Raw genomic sequence first — 18,703 nt, forward strand, 5'->3', positions numbered from 1 at the left:
ACAATGATAGTAAATGGTCATTTCTTGAGTTTTCAAGTTTTTTGACACCCCCCTTAAAATTAAAGTGAAAAATATTTTTGACTGTAATTTCCCATTTCTCTGTAGTAAACTTGATAGACTTATGTAAAAATAAGGTCAATAAAAAAAATGCCCTGTTTTAGCCCACCCCCACTGACCTCTATGGTGACCCTTTACAACGAATTGGCATCCTTTTATAATTCATGGCTGCAAACCAATAACAAAAATAAAAAAAATACAATAAAATGGTTTTGATGTGTAGTTAGTGAACACCTCTTTTAGTCAGAATGGTTGAAGTGAAAAAATATTTTCCAGGAGTCAGTCTGTGTGAACTCAAATCACAGACACTGAAATCCTTGTGTAAAAAGATTCCATTTCGTAAACTCATAAAAAGCCATAAAACCAGTATTTTTGATTCCTTGGCAATGGCAAGATAAAATCAGAATTTATATAATTTTTTGCATTCATTTTGAAGGTAAGGTATCACATTTTAGGTTTTAACCCATTTCTAGTTGATTTATTCATTTCATATGGTCTCAAACCGAGGAACAAACATGCCAAATGACACAAACGAGGAAAAATTTGAAATTTTCATATTTTCTGTCAAACTTCAGGATTACTGGCCAATGTGACAAACAAATCTAAAGAAAAATGTCAAAGGTGTTCTGATATGGATAGTATGGACTGATGTCTGCATGTCCATGACAAAATAAAATTGTGTGTGTATGTGTGTGTGTGTGTGGGGGGGTGTGTGTTTGCATGTGTCATACGATATTAGGGCTGTAAATCTGTACCCCTTGTAATTTCTCTCCTCTCATACACACACACAAGCACACTTTCACACACACACATGCACTTACACTTGCACACACACACACACAGACACATACACACACACTCACACACACTCACACACGAAAAAAAAAAAAAAAAAAAGCTGTTATTTTGTAGTTTTAGTGAGTTGTTTTCATCATAAAAACTCATATTTTGATGATAAAAGAGGTGATAAAATGGGTAAATTTTACAATTCTCTTTCATTTGACCCAATTGCATTGTGTTTTCTGCAGTAAAATGGGAAATCGGAGGCAAAAAAATTGTTTCACTTTAATTTAAAGGCGGGTTGCCAAAAAGTTTCGTTATAATGTAAGTCAATGGTAGAAATCTAACTTTTTGTATTCAATTTGACATTATTCAAAAAGTAATAATGCCCCAAATTCAATTTTCTCACCTATTGTTCAGATGGGTGAGCCGGTGATACTAATAATAATCAAAGTTAAAAAAAATATTCGAATATTGAATTTTAGTGTATTTTTCAATAAAGCGGTTGGTGGTATATGATCAAAACTGGCATCTAAAGGGTTAATTTTTAATTGTGATTCATTAAATCATGACATAGATTGAACAACAACCCCTTCATGAAAAATATGAAAGAAAAAATTGTGAAAAAATATTGATCTTTCATAAATGTAATGCAATTTAAAGGTCAAAATACACAAAATGTACTTAACGGTCCCAGTGTAACTTTTTTATTCAATCTGACATTATACAAAAAGTAATAATGCCCCAAATTCAATTTTCTCACCTAGTATTCAGATGGGTGAGCCGGTGATACTAATAATAATCAAAGTTAAAAAAAATATTCGAATATTGAATTTTAGTGTATTTTTCAATAAAGCGGTTGGTGGTATATGATCAAAACTGGCATCTAAAGGGTTAATTTTTAATTGCGATTAATTAAATCATGACATAGATTGAACAACAACCCCTTCATGAAAAATATGAAAGAAAAAATATTGATCTTTCATACATTTAATGCAATTTAAAGGTCAAAATACACAAAATGTACTTAACGGTCCCAGTGTAACTTTTTTATTCAATCTGACATTATACAAAAAGTAATAATGCCCCAAATTCAATTTTCTCACCTAGTATTCAGATGGGTGAGCCGGTGATACTAATAATAATCAAAGTTAAAAAATAAATTTAATATTGAATTTTAGTGTATTTTTCAATAAAGCGGTTGGTGGTATATGATCAAAACTGGCATCTAAAGGGTTCATTTTTAATTGTGATTAATTAAATCATGACATAGATTGAATAACAACCCCTTCATGAAAAAAATGAAAAAAAAAATTGTGAAAAAATATTGATCTTTCATCATTTTAATGCAGTTTAAAGGTCAAAATACACAAAATGTACTTAACGGTCCCAGTGTAACTTTTTTTTAATAGGGCATAAGGGTTAAACCTTTACTAAGCATTGTTTGTTGCTTTATGAAGGTAAACACATCTTTATTAATCAATTATTAGCAGTTAACTATGCTCTATGAACAATGCTTATTAAGGTAATAAGTCCTTTATTAAACAGGTAATAATGCATTTTGAAGGTACTGGATCTAAAGCGAGAACAATGCTTATTAAGGTTAATAAGTCCTTTAATACACTTAGAATTAGAAAAACTACATGTAAATACAATGTTAGAGCGCTTAAGCACAAAAACACACTTTAAGACAGCTCTTTTGAAAAATATATTTTTATTTTCCTTTAAAATCTTCAGAACTTCAATGAAAAATATTCTTGAAAATCAATAATTAAGGAAACAAATCACATAACTGTGCATTTGTAAAAATCAGATTTTTTTCCAGAACTTTCAGAAACAACATTTTACTAAGTGTAAAAAAAAAAAAAAACTTTTGTAAAATAAAAATTCTGCCTGACATCGATTCAAGTGTCCAATGATTAAAGGCACTACGAGTAAGATGGCACGTTGGCGTCCCCTTTGGACAAAAGCGGTAGTATTTTTACGACGCCCGCTGTCGCAAATGCTCGTGCCAGGCGCGTGAGCGTGGACTGAGAAGGGCGCAATATAGTGCATGTTCGTGTGTTGAAAGTGTGAGGACTCTTTTCGGCTCCGTGAGAGTGGTTTTGACACTGCATCAACTAATGCCAGTCAGTACACACACCTGCTTGCAATGAGTTGATTCAGCAGCGTCACCTAACTACTCTCTCTCTCACGGAGCTGTGTCCTCACAGAAAGCGAATGAATGAGAGACGGCAGTTAGTAGACTATGGATCACGATGAGGTAATGTGTTTGTGTTGTTGATGTAAATAATGACTATTTCAGATAATGGTTATCTGATGATGGTGAAGCAAAGCAAACTTTGTGTTAGTACCAACCGCTCATTCATTTAGCAGTCTAGTTTCGCTCTCGTGAAATTGTATACACGTTGCTTGGCAACTTCCTCCCGCCCGCCTATCACTCACTCTCCCTTTTAGCTTTTCTTCATTGCATTCTCTTTTTTTTCTTTGATGGTTCAGCCCCGTTATCAGTCATTTATGACGACAAATAACTGTCTCAAACAAGGCTCCCGCTCCCCTTCCCTCACCTGGAGGGATAGGCTTCTCAAATCGCGTTGCAGCGCCACACTGAAATCTGCAACCAATACGGATATGTGACCATAGAGCCTGCACGAGCGAACCGAAAATCGGACTGGGTGTGCGACCAGACCAAAAGCAGTAATAAAAACTATATAAAAACGTCTTTCTTTGCACTGATGGTCTCGTTTGCTGTTAAAGGTAATTTATGATTATCAGAGGAAACATGAGGTTGTTTAAAAGATATTTAAATGTTACTCGTATCCGCTTTAAGACTGGACTATTAATTAAAAATATTAAATGAATAAGAACAACAAAACAATTAAACAAGTAGAGCAAAAAAACTTCCATCAAAAAATAATAATAAAAAAAAATTTGTAGGGAAAACAATATATTGAATCTGTAACCTTATGGAGATGGCAATCATCACTATAAGACAGGGGTGTCCAAACTACGGCCCGCGGGCCCGCTTTTTATTGGCCCGCGGCCGATTTTAAAAATATAATGCAATATGGCCCTTTGCATTTCTTAGTCAACCCACTAGTGCAGGGGTGTCAAAACTGATTGATTGGCCCTTGGCACATTTTAAAAATATAATGTAATATGGCCCTTTTAATTTTTAAATAATCTAAATGCACTCATTATATTACAGAGAAATATGTCCCATAAAAGAAAAAGAGCACCAAGGCCATCCCAGAGGACCCTGCATAATATTTTAATTTAAATTAATATTATTATGGAAAATCCATGTGTCCTTCTCCAATAGCTTCAAATTCATCTGACACAGTGTTTACATTTTTTTTCATACAAAATTCTTCAGCTTTAGCCTCTTAATTTCCCTCTCAAAGTGCACCAGATTCATGCATTTCACTTTAAAAACTTAAAAAAAATCTCCCCGGGGGGGCATACCCCCGGACTCTCTTGGAGGGGCGGGATCTCGGCTGGCTACTATTTTCACCAAGCTGGACATTAGACGTAAAAGCAGAAAACACTGGGTGTATTAATGGCATTTAACAAGAGGGGGGATGTATCTTTTTAATGTGCAAGTAAAGTGTTGCCGTGAAGAAGGATTACAATTTACGAAGACACTATGAAACTAAACATCAGAGCAGCTACATGTCCTGATAAATGTGTTATTTTTGCAAAGTGGCCCGGCCCTTCATAGATTTTTCTGTATGTGGCCCTCAGTGAAAAAAGTTTGGACACCCCTGCTATAAGACTTTAAGCGAGACGTTGCTGTATCAGAAGTCAGCATTATACTGTTGCAGATAGGACAAGCAGAAAAGGGCCTTTTCACCACATATATAATTGCTAACCTAACAAATACAAGTCCATTCAATTGTTCTCTAAATGTATGATTTTGTCAGTTTGGTTCAGCCATGTATTACTACGTAAATCAGCTGCTTTCACTCAAATTTTATTTATTCGCTGCTCTGCACCGACACGAGATGATGTGTTAATACATGGCTGAACTACACTCGAAAAGAAGTGCAAAAATAAATGGCTGTCTGGTTGCAAACTAAAGCAGTGAAATTATTAATGCATACATTTGAACAGATCATTTTATATACAGTATGTGGTAAAAAAAAAAGCCCTCTACTGCTGGCCCCCTCTGCAACAGTACAATGCTGACTTCTGCTATACTTCCTCTTCCCATCGTCTGAGGAGGAGTCAGACGACAACGGACTTGACTCAGACGAATCCGAGTCGGGCTTTTCCGTAGCCTCAGGGGAAGGTTGAGTCAGGCTGGTCTTTCTTGTTCCTGTATAAAGACAATACAAAGAAACATTGATCACAATTAGACAGATAGCAGACAGGTTACAATAAGCATTTAAGCCATTTGGACATGGAATCTGCAAAAGGGGGTGCAGTATCAAAGTAAATTGTGTCTGTAATGGTGAAAATGGTTGAAAAAAGTAATTATTTTCTTTCATTCAGATAGTTGTCCCTTCAAGAAATCTCTCTCCGTTGTCAGGTCTTTTATTTTTTCATCCTGGCATTCTAATTTAAATCTGGCCAGCTCAGGTTTATATTTCTGTAGACCCAGTTTGGCAGTTGGGGCCATTTGGGCAGCACCTGGGGTCAGCACAGAAATAACCATTCAGGATTATTTTGAATCTGTATAGTGGACTAAACCGATTTTGTAGCATTACTTGGTCCCTTCCTGACAAGCTAGCGTGACAAAACTGTTAGTAATAGATACTATTCTGCTCTTGCTCTCGGTTAGCTTAGCTTAGCAGATAGCTAACAGGAAGTTGGTTCCTTGAAATAAAGCCCAGGATACAAGATAGGGTTTAGGCCGCCTTCGATAAGTTTCCGATTACTTCAGATGTTTTGTAAAACTGTAGAAAACATACAAAAAACGGACTCATATATTCATACAAATGAACACACACTATACAAAAGCTACAACTAGCTTAACACTAGCATAAAACAAATGAGCAGCCATTAACAAGGCTTTTAGGTCCCGCTAGCTTCAATGCTAACTTACAATGCATTCTCAATGTAAAATGCTGCCGCGATTAGCATCGCCGAATTTAAGTTAAAATTAAACACTCAGAAATTAAACAAACATAGTTGCTATGCCACACAAGTGATTAAGAAGCTTTAAACTTAAATACTCACAGACTGAGACTTTCTCAGGACAACAAAGCTGAGAATTAACTGACATGCTGTGCTCTCTTGCTGGTTGCATCAAACTAAACTAAGGTAAACCAGGAGGGTCAACAAAAAAAAAATCACACAAGCAATGCTGTTTTTAACCACCAGTTGTCTAAAGCAGAAACAAATTGTGGGGGCAGAACAGATACGTTTGGTTTCAGTTTTATATGATAGCGTAAGCTAAACTTAGCTCAAAAAGGAAGCTCACCAAAGCTTCTGAAAGAAAGTAATGTAAGCCAGGCAAACAACTAGCTAGCTAGAACCAGCTAACGTTACTATAGCATTACATTCTTAAACTTACCAGAAGAGAAAAATATACAACGGGGGGATCTAATTTTTTTTTTTTTTAACTTCTTTTTATTGAGTTTTTACATTATAAAAAACAATTACAAAATAAACATTGAAATATATCTCCCCGACCCACCCCCCCTCTTGATGTACAATTAAATGCATATGAATAACATAAAAAAAAAATATATATATGTATATATATATATATATATATATATATATATATAATAAAAATAAAAAATAAAGTACAATGGTACTAGTTGAAATAGCACAGGAATACAGAAGTAATAATACAATAAGTACTAAAATACTGTAATAATTAATTAAAAAAAAAAAAAAAAAAAAAAACTCTTACACTTTTTCTGACAAGGGATAAACACTCATGACAGTACTCGATACACTATACACTACGAATCCACCCAGTCTGTAATTTGGGTAATGTTGTCAAAATACAAGAGAAAAGGCATCCATACTTTTTCAAATTTATTTGCAGCTCCCCTCAATGTGAATTTGATCTTTTCAAGCTTTAAATAGAACATGATCTCTTTTAGCCATCTAGTATGAGATGGTGGGACTGGTCTCTTCCAGTTAAGCAGTATAAGGCGGCGGGCTAGCAAAGTTGTAAATGCGACCACATCATGCAACCCAGCCGGCCATATTGTATCTCTGGGCATCACCCCAAAAAGAGCAATGATGGGCTGAGGACTAATTTTAATACTGTAAATGTCGCTAAGAGAGCCAAAAATCTTTTCCCAAAATGTCTGAAGCCGCTGGCATGACCAAAACATATGTAACCAGGTGGCGGTAGAAGATTTACATCGCTCACACGTGGGATCGGTGTTTGGATATATCTTTGCTAGTTTCTCTTTAGTGAGGTGAAGACGATGAAGTATCTTAAACTGAATTAAACCGTGCCTGGCACAGGGAGATGAGGAGTGCACACGCCCAAGGATTAAATCCCACTGATCATCTTCAAATGACAGACCTAAATCATGTTCCCAAATCAATTTTAAATTTATCAGAGTTTGAGGATTGATAGCATCAATTACCCCATAAATCCAGGAGATGGCACCCTTGAGATCAGTGTCCGCTGCTAAAAGGATATCAATAGGTGTGCTTGGTGGTTGAGCAGGGAAGGGATGATAACCGCTTTGTACAAAGTGTCTAATCTGCATATACCGAAACATATGGGAACGGGGCAATAAGTACTTCTCTGAAAGTTGCCTAAAGGAAGCAAATATCTTGTTTAGATATAAATCTTGAACTAGTCTAATTCCATTGCCATGCCAGGCCCGAAAAGCCAGATCTGACATGGAGGGGGTGAAAAGATGGTTTGAAAGGATAGGAGCCTGTAGTGAAGCGCTTTGCAATCCAAAATGTTTCCGAAATTGAACCCAGATCTTTATGGTATGGGCAACTACGGGGTTTTCAAAGGAGCCAGAATTAAGAGGTAAAGGAGCCGTTATCAGCGAGTGGAGTTGCAATTTAAAAGATTCCAATTCAACCCAAGCAGGAGCTTCCACACCAGAACTACACTTAGCCCATATCATAACCTTCTGTATATTGCTAGCCCAGTAATAATAAAGGAAATTAGGCATTAACATCCCTCCCAATTTTTTCGGTCTTTGTAAAAAAGATTTACGAATACGAGGGACGGGGGGATCTAATTTTAACACTCACTCAACATGTGCGCGCATACAAAGAGGTGAAATAATCACTTCAGAGCAAAAACAAATATATTATGCTAGATGCCAAAAGACAACATTTTGGAAAGAGGGATAAAAATCAGTGACTTTACGAAGATATGGCGCTGCAAACCAAACTCGGAAAACTAATTTTTGAAGGTACTTCAACTAGAAAAACATTAAAGCTAATCAAATACCTTCACCGCTCTAACATGTATATATGTTTTTCTAATTCTCATTGTATCCACCTTGACAAGATATAGTACTTAGTAACTGTTAAAAAGGACTTATTAACCTTAATAAGCATTGTTCATAGAGCATAGTTAACTGCTAATAATTGATTAATAAAGATGTGTTTACCTTCATAAAGCAACAAACAATGCTTTAACAAAAGGTTTAACAATGACATAATAGTCAAGTTAGTAAGACTCAATAAATAGGTTTGTAATGCTTTTATTAACAGCTATCAGAAACTCATAAGACTTTTATTAATGCTATTAAGCAATCAATAAATAGTTAAGAAGTTTCTTATAAGTGCTTATAAAAGTCTTATAATCACACTGTCAACGTGTTTATTATGTTATTATTAACACTTATATATAGTCTTATTAACACAAATTAATGTTAATAAGCATCTAATAAGGTCCTTATTACCTATTAACTAAGGCTTACTACAAGAACCTTAGTATAAAGTGTTACCTTATTTTGTTGGAAGAATCTAATTAGATTCTTTATCACACCGAAAATTACTAGCAAATTTTGCTCAGCACCACAGCCATGTTAGAGAATATGTGGACATTCAGACGCAAATCAAATCAAATCAATTTTATTTGTATAGCCCAGAATCACAAATTTGCATTTGCCTCAGTGGGCTTCACATTGCATACAATAGAACACAGTCAAACAGTATAACAAAATATAATAAAAATAGTGTGGATGCATGAGGACTTCCAATGCTGAGGGGGGACCAGATCCTCGCCGTCTCGCCTCAACCAGAGAAAGCTGGAAGAGGACAGACAAAACAAAAGAACATTAAGCGAAACACTGCGGCCACAGCGGCCCGACCGACCCGTTGGTCCGGATGTGCCCGGCCAATGAAGCAAAGCCGGGGGGAACAGGCAAAATGTTGCCCCCGGCGTAATGCATCCGCCGCAGCCACCGCCATGCCCAGACCCAGGGCCAGCCAGAGTAGCACCGAAGCCAGGCAGCAAAACACAGACGCCCCTCAGCGACGCCTCAGAGCGGACTGCCAGGCAGGGAAAGGTGAATAAAATATTAAAAACAGTTAAAAACAGTTAAAAACGGTTAAAACGCAAGTTGCAAAGGTTGCTTTAACTGAACGATCAAAGCAACCCATGTCTAAACGATTAAAAACAGTTAAAAACACCACCCACCACCCATCAGTGCACCAATGACACAAGCAGCACCCGATACCCCCCCCCCCCCACCTGACGGTCCAGAGAGCAATAGCACGCCACCGCAGCAGACGCCTGCGACCACCGCCCGACGACGCCACGCCCCCGGCCATGCCCAGCCCCGAGCACACGAGGGACAGCGGCAGGCACACCGCCACCCACATGCCCCGACCCCGGCCCCACCCCACTAACCAAACGGGTTTCTAATTAAAAGTTAACTCTTAAGTCTTCAGTCTCGATTTGAACACCTCAATAGACTCAGATTGTCTGATCTGTATCGGGAGTGTGTTCCACAATGAAGGAGCTCGATGGGAGAAGGCCCTTCTGCCGGCAGTCTTATTATTAGCTCTTTATTCATAGACCGTAATTCCCGTGACGGTGCATACAGTGTGACCAGGTCTGACAGATATGTCGGTGCAAGCCCATTTAATGCCTTATATGTTAAAAGCAGCACCTTAAAGTCTGACCTGACATGGATGGGGAGCCAGTGCAGCGAGGCTAAAATGGGGGTGATGTGATCAAATTTTCTAGTTCTAGTCAAAAGCCTCGCTGCAGCATTTTGGGCCTTTTGAAGGCCTCGAGTAGTTGACCTGGGCAATCCAGACAGTCGGGCGTTACAATAATCCAGTCTAGAAGATACAAAGGCGTGTATTAATATTTCTGCATCAGCCATGGACAGACTGGATCGTATTTTGGATATGTTTCGTAGGTGGAAAAACGCAATTTTAGTAATTTCTTTGATGTGTTGATCAAAGGACAGGTTGGAATCGAATTTAACACCAAGGTTTCTTACTTCTAAGCTTTGCGAGATAACGCAGTTGTCGGAATTAATAGTAAATTGCTCGAGATGATTTCTAATGTGCGCAGGGCCGATTAATAGTAATTTTTTTTTATTCAGGAGAAGAAAGTTGTGCGACATCCAGCTTTTAACAGCAGATAAGCAAGCCTCTAAATTTATGATTTGGGTACTATCATTGACTTTGACCGGGACATAGAGCTGAGTATTGTCCGCGTAGCAATGAAAGTTGAACCCGAAGCTACGAATAATTTGACCTATGGGTGATATGTACAAAGAGAACAGCAGTGGTCCGAGAACAGAACCTTGAGGTACTCCATATTTCACTTCGGTGAAAATGGATGTTATGTTGTTGTAAGAGACACACTGAGTTCTGCCGGATAGGTATGATTTCAACCAGGCATGGGCTATTCCTGTAACGCCAAACAGGTTTTTCAGACGATCCAGGAGTATGACGTGGTCGATTGTGTCGAACACTACACTGAGGCCCAACAGTAGCAGAACTGAGGCCGTTTTGGAGTCCATCATCAACAGACTGTCGTTTACTACTTTGGTGAGTGCGGTTTCGGTAGAGTGACGTGCCCTGAAGGCAGATTTGAAATGGGTCAAATAGGTGATTACTAGTCAGTAGGGCTGGGCGATATGACGATATCATATCGTGGACGATATAAAAGTGTCTAGCGGGAGAGATTTGGCCATACCGTTTATATCGCGGAGATACAAAGTTGATGTGGTGGGAGCATATATGGAGCGGGAGGCAGCTGTCCCTCCGAGTCCCTATAATTACACTGCAGTTACACCGCCGCGCCACACGGGGGCTCTGCTGCAGAGTTCTGGGCTGCAATACAGCTTCTCTACCCGCAACAGAAGAAGCCTCATCTGTTGCTCTAGCTGTCTAGCTTATGGTCTAGCTTCGGTGCGCCGTCACTAAAGTTAACAAACAACTCCGTGTCACGGTGGCAGAGCAGCTGGTTTTAACGGTCAAAAATATCATCGGGCAAAGGAAACTTGCTTGCTGCTTCAGCGTGCTGTTGCCGTGACGCAGAGTTGGCTTGTTTTAAGCCGCAAACTACATGGGTTAGCTCTCGTGAGCTAGCTGGCTAATAATTTAGCCTACTCGGGGCTTCACCCCCGTGCTGTTATTGTTGGAGACAGCCAGCAAGGCTGGTTTTATGTAACTTTAAAACATGTCAAACTTGAAAATATTATTTGTGTTGAAGCTGGAGTTAAAGTATTACCAGGCATTTGCTCATTAGTTAATTTTGACAGCTTTTTTAAATGAAGATGAGCAAATACTGCAGTAAAATTCAAGTCTTTCATTATTTTGATATAGGCTACTATCAATTGGAAAATGTAGGCTCTTTGGTTGATGCTGTCATTTTTATTTTGCACTGACTGACTAAAGCCAGACTGGTGTGGTATTTTGCACCAGTTTCTCTTTTGTATGGAAATTTAAGTTCCAAGCAAAAGATGAAAATAATCTTACGTGATTAAAGTTCTGTACGGTTATTGTAATCCATTGAATTTTAAGGAAAAATACTATATCGTGATATATATCCATATCGTGATATAAAATTACCTATATCGTGATATAAGATTTGGTCCATATCGCCCAGCCCTACTAGTCAGATGATCAGAGAGCTGCTGCACCACTACTCGTTCTAGTATTTTGGATACAAAAGGCAAATTTGACACTGGACGATAATTATTTAATTCATCTGGATCCAAGTTTGTTTTTTTAAGAAGGGGTTTCACCACAGCAGCCTTGAAGGTAGTGGGAACAGTACCAGTCATGAGTGAGAGGTTGACAACATCCTGTATTGTAGGACCCAGGGTTTGCCAGAGTTCCTTGAACAGTTTCGCAGGTAGGGGATCAAGGAGGCAGGTAGTTGGTTTCGAGTTTCCGACTATTTGGGTAAGTGTTTCATACATGACAGGCTCGAAGGTATTAAATAAGACAATGTTACCAGTAGGGCTGGCCCGAATTATTCGAATATTCGAATACTCGTTCGGAAAATTAGTATTCGGAGCTTAAATTAGTATTCGGAGCTTCGTTTTTTTTTTTTTTTTTTTTAATTTAATTTTTTTTTTTTTTTTTTTCAAATTTTTTTTTGCAAGAAGCTAGTACTGCAATATAATGTCATCAAATAATTTTATATTTGGATATAAAAGTTAGTAATATTGTAGTAGTAGTAGTAGTAGTATTGCTCATTTAGGAGGATATTACATCACTAAGTGTCATAGCGCATCCATTACTTCACCTCCGAGCGCGTAAATCTTCAACAAAATATGCAGATACTGTCAAAATCGGTTCCAGGGAGTATATAGGGATTATTAACGTTTTTAAAAAAATAAATAAAAAATATTTTTAATATTTTTTTTTTTTTTTTTTTTTATGTTGTTTTTGATGGTGTGTTTTTCTGGAACGAATATTCGAATATTCGCTCGGAAAAACCAACGAATATTCGAAGCCTGAAAAATGGTATTCGGGCCAGCCCTAGTTACCAGTACACGCAGCTACATTGCAGTTCATTGTTCCAGTTGAAGTGATTTGGTTTCTAATATTTGTAATTTTACTATCGAAATAATCAATGAAATTTTGCACAGTGTGGATTGACCCATTTAACGATTGCGTTTTTTTTGTAAGTTTGGCAACGGTGTCAAATAGAAATTTAGGATTACTCTTATTCCTATGAATGAGAGAAGAGTAGTAGGCCGATTTTGCTATATTTATTTATTTAACTTTTATTTATCCTCGAGAGACCAATTGAGGGGGGACCCTCATTTACAATGACGTCGAGATCAAACAAATTCAAAGGAAAAACAACAATATTCAATGCAAATACATCAAATACACAACAACAGGTGAAGAGAAAAACAATTGAAACATTTACACAGTGGTGAAGAGTGGCAGCAATTAAAATGAAATGGGTGAAAGTACAATATAGCCTAATTAAAACAGTTACAGGTAGAGTTTGGCAGATTTAAGATAGTTTGTTTAAATTGGTTAAAGGATATGAAGTTATTCAGTTTAATTTGTTGCTGTAAGTTGTTCCAGGAGTCAGGGGCACTGAATCTAAAAGCTGTCTTTCCCAGCTCAGACCGGGCTTGTGTGACATAAAGCATAAGCATGTCAGTGGAGCGGGTCTGATAAAGCCCATCTGAAATTTGCAGCATTTCTGTTAAATAAAGAGGAAGCTTCCCGGTCAAGGCTTTGAAAATAAAAATGTGCCAATGTGCGTCACGTCTCTTAAGGGAGGACCACCCAACCTTTTCATATAAAAGACAATGGTGTGTGTCATAAGCATCTCCTGTGATGAACCTTAAAGCAGAGTGAAAAACAGAGTTCAGGAGTTTAAGACATGAATGTGATGCATGCCGGTAAACCACATCACCGTAATCAAGGACAGACATGAAAACTGCCTCAATAATCCTTTTCCTACTAAATAAAGGGAAGGTGGTTTTGTTCCTATAAAAATAGCCAATTTTTTGTCGTAGTCGACAAACAAGATTTTTTATATGAAAATTAAAAGTGAGTTTATCATCTAACCAGATGCCGAGATATTTGTACTCTGTGACTCTTCCAATTAAAAATCCATTCTTTGTAAAAATATTAAAATCATTCAAATTTGTAGTTCTTGCTCTGGAGAAACACATATATTTGGTTTTGTCTGTCTTTAGAACCAGCCTGAGGTCCACTAGACAGTCCTGCAAAGTGTTAAAAGAGCTTTGTAGGTTCTGAATAGATTGGTGCACCGAATCGGAAATGCAATACAGTACTGTGTCGTCAGCGTATAGATGGGCGTGACAGTTTTTTAGCAATGAAACAATGTTATTTATATATTATATTATATATTTATATATAATTTATATTATTTATATATAATATATATTTATATATAATATTTATATTGAGAGCACGTTTGTACGTTGAAACACTCTCTCTCCAAGGCCGATAAGTGGACTCCTGCTTCGATTTCCTCCATCTTTGTTCCAGTCTCTTGCAGTCCTTTTTCAGGGCACGAGTGTCATCGTTAAACCAGGGAGAAGTCCTCGTTTTTCGTCTGGTTTTTGTGGAGAGAGGTGCCACTGAATCGAGAAGGGTAGAGTGGGTTGAGTTCAGAGCATCTGTCAGACTATCGACAGACTCGGTCACAGGTGCTAAAGAGGCCAGGACTATGGGAAGTTGTTCCCTTAAGGTTGTTACTGTTGTCGTACCAATATGGATGAACCCAAAAATATCTATAATATTTACAAAGGCTTTCCTTAAGGGATCAGCTGCCTTATTTAGAATATTGAAATCACCAATAATTAGGATCCTATCAGAGTGGGTAATAAGATCGGCAAGAAAGTCACTAAATTGTTCTATAAATTGTGAGTATGGGCCGGGGGGCCTATAGACCACCACCAAATTGAAACCCTCTCCATAAAAGCCATTATTCCTATTTGCAGGAGGTGGCCTCATTACCAGAGCCTCGAATTAATTACATTTAAAGTCAGGAGAGTTGGAGAGGTGTGTACTGAAAAGGCAAATTTCATTGTGCTGTAACGGTGCATATGATAATAAATCTATCTATCTATCTATCTATCTATCTATCTATCTATCTATCTATCTATCTATTTTTCGAGGTCATATTTAAAATAGATTTATAGATAAGGGCAACCCCTCCACCCCGTCCAGTCTCCCGGGCCACATGAGAGTATGAGTAGTTAGCAGGAGAGGCCTCATTTAGAGGTAGAAAAAAGTTTGGCTGAAGCCATGTTTCACACAGACCAATCATATCTAACTTGTGTTCAATGATCAAGTCATTTATCAGTAAAGTTTTGCTAGAAAGAGATCTAATATTTATGAACCCACATGTGAGGGTCATATTTGGGCTTGGTTTACGATCTCTGTGTGGGAATGGTAATTAAATTATTGTGCTTAGCAACATGTGGATACAGTGCACGATTTGCATGACGAGGGAGGGACACAGTCTCGATGCCGCAAGCCAGGCCATTTGTCCGAGGGGCAACATGATGGTAAGTTTCATGGTTAAGCATAGTAACTAAATTAAATGACTCCACCCCCGCACTATCAGGCTCATGTATGACCTGCGACCTGCCGAGTACTACATCCCTGTATCAGTGGCGCTTCAAGCACCCATCTATGTTCCTAGACAAAATAGCAGCGCCTTCTCCGGTAGGATGGAGGCCGTCCGCTTTCAGCAGGTCAGGGCGTTTGAATGAAGCCCAGTTATCCACAAAGTTAAAACCCTGCTCATGGCAGTGCTGTGCCAGCCAGCGATTCAACGCTGTAACCCTACTGTACGTCTTACCATTACCCCTCTTGGGTAGGAGACCAGAGACTATTAATGGATGCTGACACATCTTTGAAGCGGTCTCAAAAGCCCTAGCTAAGCTATCTTTTGTGACCTCAGACTGCTTCAACCTAATGTCATTGGTGCCGACATGAATAACAATGTTATCAAAACGTGTGTTGTTTTGTGTCTGAGTTCCCACTTTATCCCCTATATCCCTATGTGTAGCCAGCACACTAAGAATAGCCTCAATGTCGGATGCTCTGGCTCCAGATATACATTTAACAGTGGCTGGCAAATCAAGGATAATATCGCGTGTGATGGAGTCACCTATGGCTAGCGTGCGGGGCCTAGCCCGACCAACGGGAGCGGGGGAGACAGACGAGCCGGCAGAGCCGAAAACCGATTCACAGTCGGTAAAGGGGACTGTGAACCGGAGCACCAACCAAGCCCGCCAGTACCGCGAGCCCCCTCACCCCGCTGGACATGGACAAACCCTGCCGCATCTGCTGACGCAGTAGAGCTAATTCTACCGGGTGGGCTAACAGACCCGGGGCTAGAGCTAGGTGGTGTGTCCGTGCAGTCTACAATTTCAGTTGCGGAACACTGCTCTAACTCACGGACACGACTCTCTAGGCGAGCCAACCTATCTAATAAAGTAACACAACCAACACAAGCCTCCATCATGCAGAGTGTGAGTTAACACAGAGGGAAATGTGAGAAGGCTAAGTGATAGGATATGTAGACCACTCGCATGTTTTCTGGCATTGTTCAAAACTCATAACCTTTTGGGAAAATACTTATAGAACTATTGTCAAGATTCTAGGTTATGATGTCCCCAAGACATGTATGTTACTTTACCTCGGCAACATGAATGGACATGTATTAAAAGAGGATAGATATCTGCTGAAAATCCTATTAGCAGCGGGTAAAAAAGCAGTCGCGAGGCTGTGGTATAAGCCAGATCCACCAACACAAGATGACTGGCTGAAAATTGTGACCGAGATATATGCTATGGAACATCTGACACATAAGATAAGGACCAAAGAGGAGCAATGTTACAAAAAATGGGAGAAATGGACTGTTAACACATCGACGACAGGACTACATTCACAATGACATTGTTATAGAACAATGCTTGAACACATCATGGCACCCCAGCATTGTATTATTTGCACGTTAGTTTTCTATTATTTTTTCTTTACATATTATTTATTTTAACTTTTTTTTTCCCTCCCCCCTTTTTTTTCTTTCTTTAAACTCATGTTCATATGTTGTAAAAGAGAAAAACTATAAAAATAAAGTGTAAAAAAAAAAGAAAATGTCTGCATTATTTGGCTCGAAATACCTTTATGAAGCTGCTTTTTCTGACATGAATGTTATTCAATCTAAATTCAGAACAAGAAGCCAAATCCTCGGGGGCGCCCTTAGCTCAGTTGGTAGGGCGTCCCCCCCATGGGCCTCGGCCAGCAGCGGACCCGGGTTCGATTCCAGCCCGCGGTCGTTCTCTGTATGTCACTCCCCTCTCTGCCCCATTTCAACTCTGTCTCTACACTATCAATAAAGCATAACAAATGCAAAAAAATAAATAAAAAAGAAGCCAAATCCTCCACCATCGTCTTGTTTGTAAACTCAGGAGACTCCTCCGCTTTATTGAACGTGTGCCCAACGTCTGTCACTCAAAAATTAGCCAAATGGCTTTCATGTCCAATCAAATCAAATCAAATCAAATATTAAAATAGCCTACTCTGTGTTGCCCAGTGTTGTTTTACTCTTAGATTTGAAGGTTTTACTGTTTTTTTATTTATTTAGGGTTGTTTTTAGTTGTAGGCTATTTTAGAACATTTGGGAGTTTAATTAATGCAATGTTGAAAGAATTGGCAAAATAAATAAACAAAACTGCCAAAGCCTCTTTTGGTTTTATGTTTCGGCCTTTCGGCTAACTGTTTAATTTTTTCCGGTTTCGGGCCAAGAATTTTCATTTCAGTGCATCCCTACTTACAAGGACAATGATATGTAATTAACTGTTGACTTTGAAACCTCAGGGTGTCCCCCAAGACATTGCTGACCTTCTGCACGAGTGGAGTGTTCCTCAGAACATTGATGTCTGGAGATGCTAGCCTGACAACGGTCACACATGTCATTGTGGTGAGAATCAACATCACAGATATACAGGACATACAGTCAACTCAGTTTTATGACCTATACTTTCTTGAACCTTCCTTAGAGATTAGCATAATGTGTTTGGCTGCCTCCCTGGTGTGTAACCATATCCAGCAGTCATGTGCATCGCTGCAGCAAGGCCAACTACTAGCCTTTCTCCTCTTTAAAGGAGCTCCAAACTGGATTAGCTCCCAGGAAGACTTTGCTTTGTAAAGCTGATAAAGTGACTTGCCTTGTTTTAACAGGACGAGGTACACGAGCGTGATGGATTGACTGACTTCCTGCTCACTAAGATGCGTGATGTTCTTCAGAAGATCCCCACACTCAAAGTCATCCTGTCCAGTGCAGCTCTGGACATAGACCTGTTTGTTCAGTACTTTGGCTCCTGCCCTGTTATAAACTGTAAGTCCTACCAAGTCATTCATTTATTATACATGCTGTTACTGCTTTATAAATGCGCTTCTATACTACACTACATAATTGCTGTTTCAGATAGTTGATATGTATGTGGAGCATGATTGGACCTGATGTAAAACACGTTTAACTTAGAAAAAGAACAATAGCAGTGATGAAATGTGGTATTTTTCACACACACACACACACACACACACACACACACATTGTTTGACGTCACCAAGGCTCAGAATGTTTCATCGACATGTTTTATATCTTGCAATACTTGACACTCTCCTGTACCCAAATATGTGTGATGTATACAGGCGCAAAAGACAAATATTTTTTAAATGGCAAAGTTTTTTTAATTTTTATTAGAAAGAACAAATAATATGTTTAGTACCACTGACACAAACTAATGTCATTTCTGAATAGGAATTGCAAATATCTCACATGCTCAAGCTTTCCATTAAATTAGAACAAATAGACGGAGCGAGAGTCTCACAACCAGAAGACATTTCATGAAAGCAACAGTTCATTCCATGTTTAAATAGGGTTTGTTATAACCTGGAACAATTCAGTGTTTCCCACAGCTGTGATATGTGT

General features: G+C 38.5%; 1 protein-coding gene across 2 annotated transcripts in view; it reads left to right on the plus strand.

Moving 5' to 3' along the window:
- ythdc2 (YTH domain containing 2) overlaps window positions 1-18,703 on the plus strand; it is a 162,854-nt gene that overhangs the window by 47,592 nt on the left and 96,559 nt on the right. For both annotated transcript variants that reach the window (XM_080046489.1, XM_080046490.1), the window contains exons 8-9: window positions 17,587-17,689; window positions 17,950-18,106. In XM_080046489.1, coding sequence (XP_079902615.1) covers window positions 17,587-17,689; window positions 17,950-18,106 — 260 coding nt within the window. The remainder of the gene's footprint in view (window positions 1-17,586; window positions 17,690-17,949; window positions 18,107-18,703) is intronic.

The sequence above is a fragment of the Ammodytes marinus genome (assembly GCF_949987685.1).
Source record: "Ammodytes marinus genome assembly, chromosome: 18".
In the NCBI taxonomy this organism is placed as follows: domain Eukaryota; kingdom Metazoa; phylum Chordata; class Actinopteri; order Uranoscopiformes; family Ammodytidae; genus Ammodytes; species Ammodytes marinus.